We start from the raw sequence: 16,173 nt of genomic DNA on the forward strand, positions 1-16,173 counted from the left end.
AATTTTAATTTCCAATCATTTTTACAGATTTACAACTTTTAAATCACAATAAAACTGTTTCTAATATTTATTTTTAAAAAAAAATTCTAGGTAATGAAGACTCTCAACACTGCTACTGAAGGATGAGTTAAATAAAAGTAATAAATTTCATGAAAAATATCAAGAAATTCAACAAGTAAAAAAGAATATTCACAAATAAAAAAAAACACAATATTTATCTAACAAACATAATTTATGAAATTATTTATGATTACAATTATTAAAAAAAAAAACTAAAAATAATCTTAGTTTAATCAAACATCATTAAAGTAATTAAAATAACTTAAAAACTACAAAGATCTTTTTTCTTCTTAAAAGAACTAATTATTATTAAGAGTGTAAATACAAACTAAAAACTTATAAAATAAATTAAGTACTTAACTTTCTTTCATTTTAATTTACTCTGCAGTCAAATTCCATGTCAAACCAATAATATTTTTAATCAATCTGTGCAAAAATGAAAGCTGGAATACTAATATAAATATTATGCATTTATATATTTTGTAAACAGATCAAATTTTATATAAGCGTGTGCTGAATCATTTTATGTCTAAAAATTAAGTAAAAAAAAGACAAACTTTATAAGCACAGAAATAAAGAACTGTAAATGCTTCTTTCTCTTTTGGACAGGTAGCTGGTATATAAGTATCTAGTATAAAAAATAAATTTCATTTGAAACTCAGATCTACAATCAATGTAACATTTCATTATACAGAAAAGTATAATTTTTTAGGCATCTGACAAGGAACAATGCATTGTTTTTTAATCAAAGTCCATAATGTCTTTTAATTTAATATATAAACAACATGATATTATCATACCAATCACTTGTATAACACAAATACCCAAACCTACAGCACTAACGATAACAAGATGAGATTTCAGTTCTTCTGTGTATCGATACAAGCAGCCCTGTAAACATAATAAAATATATATTTTATTAACAGAATGATGAAATTTGAAAACATTTAGAAGATTAAAAATTATCTTTTAAATTAAGTGGAAATTGTTAATAACACAACTGAAATTATGTCCTTAAAATAAACAGTAACACAAAAATATTACATATAATAAAAAATATCAACCAAGACTACCAACAGGTTCACCCATTCTAGTCTCTTCAATTAAATGGTTTTACAATCCTTTAAAAATATTCTTATATATTACACAATAATAAATGTGTACATAAGTATTATAATGGCACTGCTATGTTGATGATATCAAACATCTGTGTAGAGAAAAAGAATGATATTATAAAATACCTGACATTTATCATAAATTTCACCCAAATTTACATTTAACTGTGACAAACAGATATAAATGATAAAGAGAGAAAGAAGCAATCCTAATTGTACTGACAATGACCAAATGGAATTATCACTAATTCCTTGTATTTGTTCTTTCTCATATTTTATTTTGGCATTCACTATGTCCAATACATTTTTATGATTTTTATATTCAATTTTCAAAATTTCATCATTTGGTTTCTTTTTCTTAACTTTATATAACTTTTCTTTGATTTTACAAGAAATCATAATTACCATAGTTATCCATTTTTTCCTAGCTTTCTTATAATTATAAATGTTGTAGAACTTTTTATAATTGTAGCTTTATCAATAATATTCTGTAATTCCTCTATAAAATATCAGTCACAGAATTAGGATCTTGCACCGACAACACTTTGTCCCAGTTAGTTTTCATAATCTCAGTTTCTAATTTTTTATGGCTTATGCAGCAATAAAGTTCATAACTGTGCCATTCTGGTTTTGTTTCCCTCAAAGGTAAAAATAATGGATAATGATCAGCTAAAGTATTAGTTAATTTAAAAGATTACACATCAGATTAGTTTTTATAAAAATGTTGTCGATACAATACCTTTACAATCATCAATGGAGGGTGTGGTTATTTTCTAAAAACCTGGAGTGAATCCCATTCCCAAAAATTTTTCAAACATTCCAAACTTATGTTGTCTACTTTCAAAAGATCAATATTAAAATCTCCCTCTACAGAAATCTCTATCTCTCCAGCAATCTAATGATTCCTTACATTCTTACTTTTATTAAGAAATGATTCCAATTTTAATGTGAATTCTGTTTCTGGAATCTCAGCTGATCTATATATATCAAATATCATCATATTCAAACCACCAAATTTTATAATGGAACTCAGTAAACTAAATCTGCCACACATAACAGCTTCAGTATTTTCCATAATACTTTCTTTCATACATATTAATACACCATCAGCTTTATTTAATTTACTTTATTAATTTATTTATTATTATGATTTGTATCCTTTCAGGTGGACATTCTGATAACAATCCAAGCTCCAAGTTCCAGCATATATAATTACACTAGGCTTTGTGTTCAGTCTCTCAGTTGTTATTTCAAGGTTGGAAAAGTTGGCATTTAAGCTTCTTGTATTAACAAATTCAGTTAGATCATCATTATTATTTAATTTTTAATGAGAGACTGTAAATCTTCAAAATTAATTACTCTTTGAATTATTTCATTAAAGTCAACACTTTGTTTCATGTATTAATTGGATTTATTATTTTTTAACAAAAAATTGATAATAGGCTTACTTGTATGAATAGAAGCTAGAAATGTTGTAGAGCAATTTGTTACCATCTTGATTGTTTCTTGTTGATATCATGTTGTTGATTGAAGTAGTTCACCTTACCTACATATCTAGGTAACATACAGTTAATGTGGTAATCAATCATATTTATATTCTTCTTGATTTTAAACTTCAATACTACACTCATAGTCTGTTGTCAAGTGGTTAATGTTATAGTTGGTTCCAAATTTTACACCGCTATAATTACAATTAGTATCTTACATTATCACTTATGCAGAAATTAAACTCAGTACATTTAAGGCACATAGTGCCTTATTATGACACTTTGTGCTCCACTACAACTAAATCTTTCCCAATTGAAACAAGTTGTTATATTCATCATGGCAAATACTCTACAGCTTTGATAGCCCATGAATAGTCTGTATATAATTATAGGATTTAGGAAACACTATAAGTATAACACTGAAAATTATTCCTTTTGTTAGTGTATATATGCAGTACTTTGCAACTGTTATCATTACTTTTAAAAATTCTTATGATTATATCACTTTCTACAGCTTTACGGTTCAGCTTGAATGTATTTTCAGTTCCTATTATTTTTATTTTTGGGTTTATTAGCTGTTCCTTCTCAATTTTCAATAAACCAGATAACTTCTTTTGTAATATTTTTTCTGCTTGACTAGTACTCTCTTCATTCTTGTAATTAATAAGCTCATTGCTGGTTTTTATTATAAATTGCTTCATTTGAATAGTTTTAACTTAGTTAGAAAATCTGTTTCATATTCCTTCATGATTATATTATCGTTCATCTTAATTTATCTTTATACTGGGTATTTGTTTTTTTGTAGAGGGGCATGAAACGTCAAAATATGCAAAAACCCTAACACGCAATATTTGATCCGATTACACTGGTCAACATGATTTTTGTCTCATGAGTACCAATAGGTGTACTTAATGCAGTTTTTTATTCTGTTTTCTTATATATATCGGAACTGAGAAATTCTGAATTGATGGGGACATCACCCACAGTTTTTTTGTTACTTTAATCTTTTTAAATATTTTAAAATGTGTTTTCGTCCATTTGTCCATTTCAAGTAAAAGCTTCTAGAGCATTGTAAATATGATGGAACCAAATGAGCTAACTCAAAGGGTAGCATTGCTACTGTTGTGCAGGTTCAGATGTGTATAGAAATGTACAAACGTGATTTACTGTAGCAAACACTGATTAGAACGATGCCAGTTGTGAGATAGTAGTCACAGTGTAGTTACACAGTGATGTGTAAACACATCACTGTGAGTGCTTTGTGCGTCTGAATTATTGTTTAATACAAATGAGGTCTAAAAAGTAACTTATGTTTGTACCTAGAGTGGAGAAGAGTGGGGATAGAGCTGCCATCTTGGCATCAAAACATTTCTACATTCGGTATGCATCAAGCTGTCATAGCATGTGGACTGTGATTTTTCTACTTTGTCCATTGTGAATTATTGAAATGTGTGCTTCAATAGAGAATCCCACAATGTTTCAATAGAGTTCTGAGGTGTGTTCAGTGATTAGGTTTTTACTGGCAAAAAAACTCAAACCAACTGAAATTCATTAGCAGCTTTGTGAGGTGTATGGAGATGGAATAATGAGAAAAAGGTGGAATGAGGTAATGGTACATTCACTTTAAAAATGGCGACACCAATGTTCATGATGAGGACTGCAGTGGTCAGCCTAGCCTTGTGACAGATGAACTGACAATGAAAATAAACGATAAAATTCGTGAAAATCGCTGCATTACGGAACTCTACTTCATTTCCAAGATCAAATTTCACGAAGTTTACTACATGAAACTATATCAAGGAAGCTTGATTATCACAATTTTTGTGAATGATGGGTGCCAAAAATCTAAGGTGGCAGATTTTACAGAGAAGGAATTTAAAAGCTTATGCATCGCTAAGATAAGTGCCTCAATTTAAATGGAAACTATGTAGAAAAATAGTTTAAGATTGTCCCTTTTAAATGTATATAATAAAATTTAATTTTTTTTTTATTTGGTTGTTTTTTATTTCAAAACGTAAGTTACTTTCTGGACAGACCTCATATTTACAACTTTATTTCTTTTAATTAGTTATAAGATGCATAGAGTTTGTTTAAATCATCCTAACAATTTTTGTTACGTACGTGGTAAAGTGATGCCCAAGTCCCAAAGACAAAACTCCATTAGTAAAAAAGTGTTATGAACTTTATTTTGGGTATAAAGTCAAGGACCAAACAAGCCTGGGGCTAAACAACATATCTGTTGTTTAGCATGTTCTAGGCTTCTCACTGCATGGAAAAATGGCACACGCTACATGCCATTTGCTTTCCCTATGATTTGGAGGGAACCCAAAGATCACTCTTCTGATTTATTTCTGCTTAACAAACATTAAAAGGATTACGTCAAAATCAAAACATACAGTGGTATACCCTAGCTTGCAATCTGCAGAGAGACCAGTTCAACACTGTGAAGAACTGCCCATACCAAAGCCTCCAAAACATGTGACATTAGATGAAGAGAGCTCAGAGTCTGATGGAAGTAAGGAAGAAAAAGAAACAGATTGGTGATACAACTTTTGAACAAGCAGTTCATCAGAGCCACATTTACTGACTCAAGAAAATCTTAACAATCTCATAAAAGATTTAAAGTTATCCAAAAAACAGTCTGAAATGCTTGCTTCCCAGTTAAAAGGATGGCATCTCTTCAAAAGAATACAAATATATGTACTTATCGTAATCAATGTTCTGAATTTAAAAACTATTTTTCTGAAGAAAATGGCTTAGTGTTCTGTAATATTTCTCTTATGGAGACACTTTATAATGAACCCAACACTTATAACCAACATGACACTTTGTAACCCAACAGAATGGTACTTGTTCATTGACTCCTCTAAAGTTAGTTTAAAAGCTGTGCTTCTGCATAATGGCAATAAATTCTCATCAGTACATGTAGCTCACTCTGCTAGTATGAAAGAAACGTAAGAAAAATTTATATTGGAAAGCTTCAATATGCAGTGTATGAATAAACTATTTGTGGGGATTTGAAGGTAATTCCACTTATTCTTGGTCTGCAGCGTGGTTACACAAAGTATTGTTTTTTGTGTTAATGGGATAATAGGGACAGAAAAAACCATTACATTAGAAAGGAATGGCTTAAACGTGAATCACTCATTCCTGAACAGAAAAATGTGAAACATGACCCATTATGTAATCCTAAAAAAGTGTATCTACTTCTGTTACATATCAAACTAGGATTAATGAAAAATTTCATCATGGCCATGAACAGTACTCCTGATTTCATGTACTTTAAACAAAAATTTCCTAAAATTAGTGATGCAAAAATTAAAGAAGGAATATTTGTGGGTCCACAAATATATCACTGATGCATGATGAAAAGTTTGAGGAACTATTTCTGTAGTAAAACTGGTAATTATTTATATAGTTTAGTTAATAATATAGTTAAGCAAACTACACCACAAGCGAAATATAGCAGAAAATTGTCATTTCTTACTTTCTAGGTAAGTCAACTATTTGAATGTTGCATAATTAATAATGCAGAAATTATTAAAATGTTTGAAATTATAAATGCCAATACATTTATCGAAACCTGCCAATACATGAGGACATTGAGGATGCCAATCGTGGTGACCTTCGATCTAGAAAACCACCTATCAAAACAGCAATTGCTGCCAAAGAGGACGGATTTAACCTAACTGATGCCTGGCGTCGAGAATGGACCACAAAGCAGAATGACTAAATCCCATGTATTACTCAAAGGCCGCCGGGTTTTGACTTGCCATGTAAGACATGGTAAACGCTAAACAGAATACGGACTCAGCATGGTAAGTGCACCTATTTCCTATATAAATGGGGTAAAACACCGACACCCCTTTGTGAGTGTGGTGAAAATCAAACTGTCAGACACATCACAGAAGTTTGCCAGCTTATGAAGGGAATCCTGAAGATTTTCTGATGGCAACTCCAGAATCAGTAGCATATATTAGTTTGTTAAATCTTTGTTTGTAATTTTGACTATAATTGGTGTTATGTTTTGGTGCCATACGCTAAATAGATATAAATGCCTGTCTCTCGGAAACCTTGCATATTTTTTTTTAATGGGAAAAACTGATATATTTCAATTCAGGAGAAGAAATACTATCAGAATCATATTTTTCCTTCCTGTTACAAAAAAAAAAATTATTTTTTGTTCCCCAGATTTATTATACAGTATGAGTTCTCTTCTATATTATACTACACAATTATACAATATAATTTTAGACCTAGGAAAATAGTAACAAATTAACAATAATGGTAACAGAAGTATTTTAATTTTATAATGACATATTTATATACTTCTTCCTGAACTTTAATCACAATCAGATTGGCATTGTAATTTGGCATTTTAAATAATTATAAACAATAAATGTGTGATTGCTCTTAAAGAATGTTTCAATAAACACTTCAGTTAAAACAGTTGTATGTGTCTACAGCAAAAAGTCAATTTTTAATTTTGGAATAACCCTTGAAATATTTGATCACATGTTAAAGTGGATTCCTAACCGCTTTAAGATCGAGCAATAAATAATTAAAATACTGCAGGTGAAGGAAGTGCTTAACCAAGGAATTTGGTAACATGAATCAATATATTTTCATGTTGATCAAAGCAAGATGAACACTAGATATTAATTTCAGTCAGTACAAATAATAAGTTAAATATCATATAGACTTGTAAAATATTAAAAAAAAAAAATACTTATATAAAAATTACATACACTATAATGAATATTACTGGGATGATCCCTTTTTCCACAACCAGGTGATGGTGTTTTGCAACATGAATCAGGAACTAAATTATTAGTCCTATTATCTGTTTTTAGCCATACACTGTATTTCCAGTCTTCAAATTTAATAGCACCACAACATTTTAACTGAAACAAAAATATTAATTAAATAAACTGTAAAAAATACAACAATTTTAATAAAAGAGCTGTTTTACAGAAAATAATACACATTATATCTAAGAAAAAGAAAAGATGACATACAAAACCAACAAATATTTTAAAAAACTATACTTAATTAGTAAAATAAATATTTTTTTAGAAATGGCTAATTTTATTACATACATGTTATATTTTTGTTTTTTTTTCCAACAGTGTATTAATATAGTTATATCTCTCAGTTTGCAGCTTTGCAGATAATTTAATTTAAGATAAATGAATGTACATAGATTTAAAAATTATGTACAGAAATTTCAGTAGTAAAATTGTTAATTATTTATATAGTTTAGTTAATAATATAGTTAAGTATTCACTATACAGAAGAAAGCAAGAACAGATAAATGTGAGAACTAGCTGTCTAATATCTCCTGCATAACAAATACTTATTATAATAGTTTAAAAGCAAATAGTGACTCTGGTAGAAGGCTACTAGACTAACACCACTGCAAATACCAAGCAGTGAGAACTGATTGTGAGCTCTTTGAACCTGAATGGCAAACATCAACAATCTCAGTTGTTCAGTTGGCTGTAAGTCATTTAGTAAAGTTGTGTGTCAGAATAATGCTAACTTAAAAAAGTTGAGCGACATGTCAATTTGAAATTTTTAGTAAAATTTGCAAACAACAAAACACCAATAAAATATTTTCAAATACTAACTGAGACTTTCAGGGAAAACTGTATATCTTCTGAATGTGTTTGAGTAGCACAAAAGATTCAGAGAAGCGTGACACCCTTGGATAACCTCCCACTTCAAGAACCAAAGAAAATATAGAAAAATTAACCAGAGAAGGTCACTGACTCAGTGTCTAATTGATAGTTGAACTTGTGTACATTAACAAGACACTGCATGAAAAATTTTGTATGAGGATCTCAACACAAAAACAGTTTGTGACAAAACAATCCCTACATTCTCACCCCAGACCAAAAAGAATGCTGCATTATGTAATGCATACTGACATGCTACAGTAACTTTATGTTGATCTCAACCTTTTTAAAAAAAAATTCATCATTTGTGATGAAAGTTGATCCTTAAAGGATCTTTTCGTATAATCCTGAAATAACAAATAATAGACTGGAAAATACTCTCATTATCAAGAAAAAAAAAGTACAACAAAATGAATTGAAATTGAAAGCCTTGATCATTTTATTTATTGGTGTCAAGCAAGTAATTTTTTAAGAATGGGTTTCACAAGGTACAACAGTGGATTGGCGTTACTATACAGAAAAATGTTAAAAAGCTGAGAGAAAGAGTAAGAAAAAAATGTTCAGAACTTTAGGAAAATTTTTTCATTTTTCATTAGGATCATTTTAAAAAGGATTTTTATAAAACACTTTTTGGCTGAAAAATAAATTACTACACTTTAATGTTCTTTATATTCGCCACATTTGGCACCATGTGATTTCCCTCAAGTGAAATCTGTGCTTAAAGAAACACACTCTGTATCAGTTGATGCCCCTACGACGAAAATGGCAGATGTACTAAGACAAGCTAATAGACCAAATCAGCAGATTTGGAAGTCGAGAGAGTTCCAGCGTTCAAGTCCTAGTAAAGCCAGCTATTTTTACACAGACTTGAATACTAGATCGTGGATACCGGTGTTCTTTGGTGGTTGGGTTTCAATTAACCACACATCTCCGGTATGGTCGAACTGAGAATGTACAAGACTACACTTCATTCACACTCATACATATCATCCTCATTCATCCTCTGAAGAATTATCTAAACGGTAGTTACCGGAGGCTAAACAGGAAAAAGAAAGAAAGCTAATAGACCTGATCTGCTCCGCCTTCCATCTACACTAGTGAAAAATAAAATTACACCAATGTGTAAGTGCAATCAGGGACTATATTGAATGGGCATCCGTTAGAATTCTAATAAAAACAAATAACGGTGCTTTTTTAGTAACACAAGTATTTTCTTGTTTTCCAGTTTATTGCATGAAACATTTATCTCAGCTCTTTACCTATACATAATCTACAATAATTGACCGATACAATGGTGGTTATTTATTCTTGAAACATTTTGTTAGATTCAAAAAAAGAAATAGCGATATCACATAATCTAGAATTACTATCTGTCAGGAACATTTAATGATTGATTTAATGAAAACAAGAAAATTTGTACCTAATAATCAATAAAATATATACAACATTAGATACGGTATTATTTTCAAAAATACTTCACATTACTTTTATAAAATCATAAAAATCAATTACTTATTTCAGTTATTGGATTGTTGTCAACTATAAACAGGCTTTAGTAATTAAATGTATATACAGAGAATCTATATAATGCACTACAGCCTCACTTTACAGGCATTATTTTTTTTACATTATCATTCAATTCTTCAAGGCCATAATACCTGATACAGAATAATTAGGTTCACCACACCCATTTTAATCTAAAAATGTTGCAACATGTAGATAAGAATAAACACACTACCATTTAGTTAAATCCAACTACTCTACTATGTGGGTGTTACAAAAAAACAAAATTCATGTTAGAGTACTTTATTTTCTTATCAATAGTAAATTCATTAAATTTGGTGATTGATATATAGTAAATGTATTACATCATTTTAGAGAAACAATATAAAATTATTGATTAATGTTGGCTCAGTACAAAAGAAAAGACAACATTATAAAAAAAAAGCTAAAGTAATAGATTTATCTCTAGTGAGTCCCATACATATTTTTCACTATCATACACAGATTTAGCACTTTCATGATCACTACTTCATCAGACAATAATTAAATTATATAACATTAAAAAACCTGCCAAGCCAGGAATGTTAAGCAATTTTAGCTACCCTCTGGCAAGTGCTTCATTCTCAGCAGACTACAGAGTCAGGGTTTTACAGTTATGTAGTATTTGTCAAGTTTCACATACATTGATTAATTGCATGATATATTACATCAACTAATTATATGGAATGAAAGAGCAACTCAAAAAGTTTTAGCTGTGCGCAAGCTCATGAACTGTTTCCTGTAACTTTCACTTGAAAACGATAGTAGCAAAGATGGCAACTTCCTATAAAAAGTGTTCTGTATTTTGCAGTTTGCAAAGTGTGAATCTATAATTACTGTTCAACATGAGTTACATTTTAAGTTCCATTATGATCCCTCGAGTTACAATAACATTCGTTGATGAATTTAAAACCACTAGTTGTATTTGTAAAGGGAAGAGTAGAGGATGACTGAGTGTGTACGAATACAATATTTAACATGTAAAAGAGTCTTTTGTGCACAGTCCTATGAAAACTATCTTCAACTGCAATATGAACCACTGAAATTTATTTGGCAACAAGATGGTGCACCTCCTCACTTCTTCTTTTTCCTGTTTAGCCTCCGGTAACTACCGTTTAGATAATTCTTCAGAGGATGAATGAGGATGATATGTATGAGTGTAAATGAAGTGTTAGTCTTGTACATTCTCAGTTCGACCATTCCTGAGATGTGTGGTTAATTGAAACAAAACCACCAAAGAACACCGGTATCCACGATCTAGTATTCAAATCCATGTAAAAATATCTGGCTTTACTAGGACTTGAACGCTGTAACTTTCGACTTCCAAATCAGCTGATTTGGGAAGACGTGTTAACCACTAGACCAACCCGGTGGGTTAAGGTGCACCTCCTCACTGGCATAATGCTGTACATAACTGGTTGAATGAAATTCTTCCTGACTGCTGGATTGGTCACCAGGAACCTTGTTTGTCGTGGCCTCCATGTTCACCCGATCAGGCCCTGGGTGACTTTTTTTTGGGGATTTATAAAGGATCAAATGTATAAGACGACCTTTACCAGCTGACCTACCCAATTTGAGACACAGCACTGAAGCAGCTACCCAGGCTTACTGATTAATTACTCCAGGCTTACTGATTAAAGTACGGGATGATGTCTCCCATCAGTTGAATGTTGCCTTGTGACAAATGGTGCTTACATTGAATCCTCACAAGAAAAACTGTTTGAGTTGCTCTTTCGTTTGATGTTTAATTTATCAATGTAAGTAAAACTTAATAAATATCACATAACTTTAAAATCCTGATATTCACTTTGAAACACACAATACTACTTAGGAAAAATTATTAATAACATCACAGATTCACTTTGGCATTCTTTCGATTAATTTTATTACGTATACTTGTTTATGGAATCCCACTGGTTACTTATTTTCCTACAAAGATGTTAATCGATGTTAGTCGTTCCACATAAGCAGAAGCGTTTTTTTTAAATGGGACCATCAATTTTCTATAGGATTAAGATCCGAACTTTGTAGCTGCCAGTCTAAAATACTAAATTCCTGATGATTCAGCCAAATCACAAGTGATTTCACAGTATGTTTTGGGTCTTAGCCCACAAGAAAAATAATATATGTTTCCACCAGTGACATATTATTAATAGCAGACAATAATTAAAATTTTAAAACATCTAAATATACAACCTGCATAATCCATTGATGAAGTGTATATGTTTTTTCTTACTGTCCATTGTCAAACTTTCTGTTGCTTTTTAATTATTTCTGTAGTCAATGATATTTCTTATGTTACTATAATAGGAGAGCAGGGATTTTTTAACCTAAGATGACGATTTTTAATCTTTTGTTCTGAATTGGCTTTTGAATGTTTTAAAATCTTTTTTGAATTCTTTGAATGGTCAGTTGAGATACATTACATTTTACAGTATCCATTGCAATATATCTCCCCAGCTCTTCGGCCATTTATAGCCAAAATTAAATGTCACCTTATTCAGAATTAAAAACAATCAGAAAATTTTTTTTAATAAAAAAATTCATAAAAATCAGTTAATCCAGTCAGAAGACATCAAGCAAAATAATAACTGACAAAAAATTAGGCTTACTTTTACTAACCCCCGAATGAGACGGACTAAATATATAACCAGACATACTAATACAACAGAATCATTTAATTAATATAAAAATGTGAATGAAACAAGAAAAAGTGTTTTTTGCCTCTACCCCGTTATGAAGGAGTATGAACAAGATATCATCGGAAGATATCTTAGCTATCAAAGGGGCATTAAACTGTACAAAAAAATTTACCAACTCCTTGAATAAAACTTTGACATATGAGACCTATAAGGTCCATATCTCTACTTCCTTGACCAATTGAAACCAAAATTAGATGTCATCAATGCCCCATAAAGAAATCATCATGCCAAATTTCATCCAAATCAGCTCAACCAATCTGTAGATATCAAAGACAAGTCAATATACATACAAACATTCTTTCGGAATTTTTCAATGCCAAAATTGTGTTTTTTTGGTTAGAAAGAGTTATGAAATATCAAGAACTGCAATAACCTCAAATGGAAAATTTGAACCAATTAATATAATCATTATCTTATATACTGTATAACTATATTGTTGCAAAAGTAAAAACTATAAACACTTTTTTTAATTATAGAGATTAGCGGATACACTTTCAATTTATATTTAATTCATACTGATTCACTCATCACTTAGTGTTCATTATTATTGCTATCTAAGGTCAAATTAAGAACTAATAATTTATAATCTATTTTAATAAACATTATATTAAATACTCTTTAAATTTAAATTATCTGTATTAAATAAAAAGAAATGATAAATTTTTCTAGACAAAGATGTAAAAAAAGATGAAGTTTTAACTGAGTTATAACTTAGAGAATAAGCAATATTAAAACCTGGAGCCAACAAAAAAGTTAATACCTAAATAACTTTCAATAAAAAAAAAATAATAATTCATCTACATCACCAAAACAATAACAACATATATATAGTATGATAAATATAATTTTAAAACAAATATGTGACAGTAATGATTTAAATGAATAACTATACATAACAGAATATAAATATATACAGCAGCAACAAAACATATGCATATTTACAGAATATAGAGAAAATAATTAATTGTAAAGAGTTTTATATAGTTTCTCTTTATTATTCATAGATAAATTTTATATGACAAATATATATTTCAATGATCATTTGCAAGATAATAAATTTAGCAAAACAATAATCTTATTAATCTGATCATGTTCAGAAAATAAATATAAATTTTCAAATATAAAAAATAGATCTCATACATCCTAATAATCACTTAAAAAATAATACATATGGTAATAGGTATAGGAATCCTTAAACCAGTTTAACACAGAAAAATTAAATTTAGCTACTGATGTTCATACCTCACAATGATTTAATGTTTGGTATGAAGGCATCAAAACTCAAGGAGAGTCAACAACAAGAAATTTTAAAATGACAGCATCGTAACACATCAATTTAAAGAGTATTAAAAATAAAAACTGTCATGTAAAATAATGTCAGGTTACGACAACCCTAACCAAATTGGAAGTCATTTAATATTTTTCACAGCTAGTTTCAGAGGGCCAACAGTACACCCTAAGCAATGGTCTTATACCAAAATATGAATTTTTTTAATATTGGTTAAATATTTTTGTCTGGCATTTTACTACTGATGAATTATTTAAGAGGTACTGTTGACCATTTTTGAAACTAGCTGTGAAATCATAAATGACTACCATTTTGGTTAAGATTGTTGTAGCCCAAAGCTTTTAACATCAAAATTCTTTTATAATGCCAATTTTTTTTGTAAAATAATATGTCAAATGCTACCCTTCCATTTAAGATTTTCAAGTGTTCCCCCCCGCCACCAATGGTTGCTTAGATGTGGTAGTCTCATACTGAAAAATAAATCATTTTGAGGTAGGAGTATTTACAAAATGTAATTTTTCTATGTATAACTATTGAAAAGTTATTTAAGGACTACATTAATACTGTATATAAAAAATGAACAATTAAAATTCCACAATGATGATTGAATCAGAGAAATCATACACTCAGTATAAATCATTTAAATTAAAGTGAATTTTGTAAATATAGATTTCTTTGGACTTCTTTTGAACATTATTAACTCATTTAAATGTTTCGTCTATAACTGGACCTCTATTATGACCTGGCGTCCTGTGCACTATATAACCTGTTTCAGGCAAACTGTTGTACATGCAGCAAGAGACCACTTATTATTATAATTCCTTCTTCATTTACTCTGAATAGTAATTTTTGGTTGCAATTCATGAAACAATAATGACTCTGAACACACTCAGCACTTATTTAATTTCCATTATGACTAGCCAAATTTTAATGAAAGTTAATACATTCAAATGCCAATCAGTGAATGCATCATGAACAAACAGACTAGATAGCATTGTAAGTTGAAAACATACTACTGTATTCAGAGCTCTATTACAAAATTCAGTAAGTTTTTTACTTTCTTATTGTTTTAATTAGTTCATTAACATTCATACATTGTAAGAGAACAATGCCTATGTTTTTACCTATTGCATAGGTGCAATGTACCTATGTTTTTTTTAATTATGCAAATAAACTGACACAAAGTGAGATAAATTTACTGGTATTTAATAAGCATGAATATTTTATACAGAATTTGCATGATAAATAATTTTATTAAAACTTAAATTTTTCAATAATCTCTGCTCAAAAAATAAAAAAAAGACAATAGACCCCCTCTGTTCTCAATATATTCTATTAGAAATTCTTTAAATCTACCTATGATAACAGATTTTAATATAAAAAATAAAATAAGCCCTAAATTAGATGAAAGTAAGCAACTATAAGAAATGGGCAAAATTAATAAGCTTTTTAAAAAATTAACTACAAAATATCTGCATAAAAACTAAAAATGCCAACAAAGAGTTGTATAATTATGCTGGCAAGGTCAAAAATGACCAAAATTAAATAGCAGGATTTAGTAACTGGTATTCAAAAGTCATTGTACAAAACTTTGTAAAAATGAGTTAATTCATCTGATGAGATCGGAAAAATGATAACTGATGAAACAAGGCCAAAAAAATTAGGCTTATCTCTCACCCCTGAATGAAATTGTCCAACTATATAAAATAAATGACATACTCATGTAATGGCGTCATCTAATATGTACAATAACATGAGTTTGAATTCTCCATAAAAGAATGTAATAAACATCACTTCTTTGTGGTTTCTGATTAGAATTAAAACTTATTAGAACAACACTAACAAAAAATATCTTAGATACTTAGGGGATTAAATTATACAAAATAATTTACCTATACTTTAAGTAAATTTTGAAGATATGGAACCCACTAAGCCCATGTCTTCCAACCCCTTGATTGACTGTGGCCAAAATTAAATAGCATCGGTGCCCAGCCAGGACAATATTGGGGTAGTTCCATTTTTTATGTGGAGTAACATATCTAACCATTCTTGATGTGATGAATAAAATATACTGTTATTTACCGACCAGAATAAAACATTTATTTATTTATTCCTAGTTACTATAAGCTAATGTATTCAGGTATATACTTGAAATGAATAAATTACAATTATAACTTGTCTGGAGAATCGTATCTTGAAAGAAAAAGGACTAGTATGGTTTAAGAGAAAAGGTTTACTATAAAGATTTATTGAAGAGAAAGATGATGACCAGTACCACATGTGACAAATGAATGAAATCGT

At 29.6% G+C, this 16,173-nt stretch overlaps 1 protein-coding gene across 1 annotated transcript in view; it reads right to left on the bottom strand.

The window, feature by feature from the left end:
* Positions 1 to 217: 217 nt before the first annotated feature.
* The window catches only part of LOC142320451 (CD151 antigen-like), an 88,465-nt gene continuing 72,509 nt past the window's right edge, over positions 218 to 16,173 (bottom strand). The window contains exons 5-6 of the mRNA XM_075358230.1: positions 7,411 to 7,566; positions 218 to 951 (exon numbers count right to left, since the gene is read on the bottom strand). Of these exons, the coding sequence (XP_075214345.1) occupies positions 802 to 951; positions 7,411 to 7,566 (306 nt within the window). The 3' untranslated portion in view covers positions 218 to 801. The remainder of the gene's footprint in view (positions 952 to 7,410; positions 7,567 to 16,173) is intronic.

This window comes from Lycorma delicatula, chromosome 2 (assembly GCF_047948215.1).
Source record: "Lycorma delicatula isolate Av1 chromosome 2, ASM4794821v1, whole genome shotgun sequence".
In the NCBI taxonomy this organism is placed as follows: domain Eukaryota; kingdom Metazoa; phylum Arthropoda; class Insecta; order Hemiptera; family Fulgoridae; genus Lycorma; species Lycorma delicatula.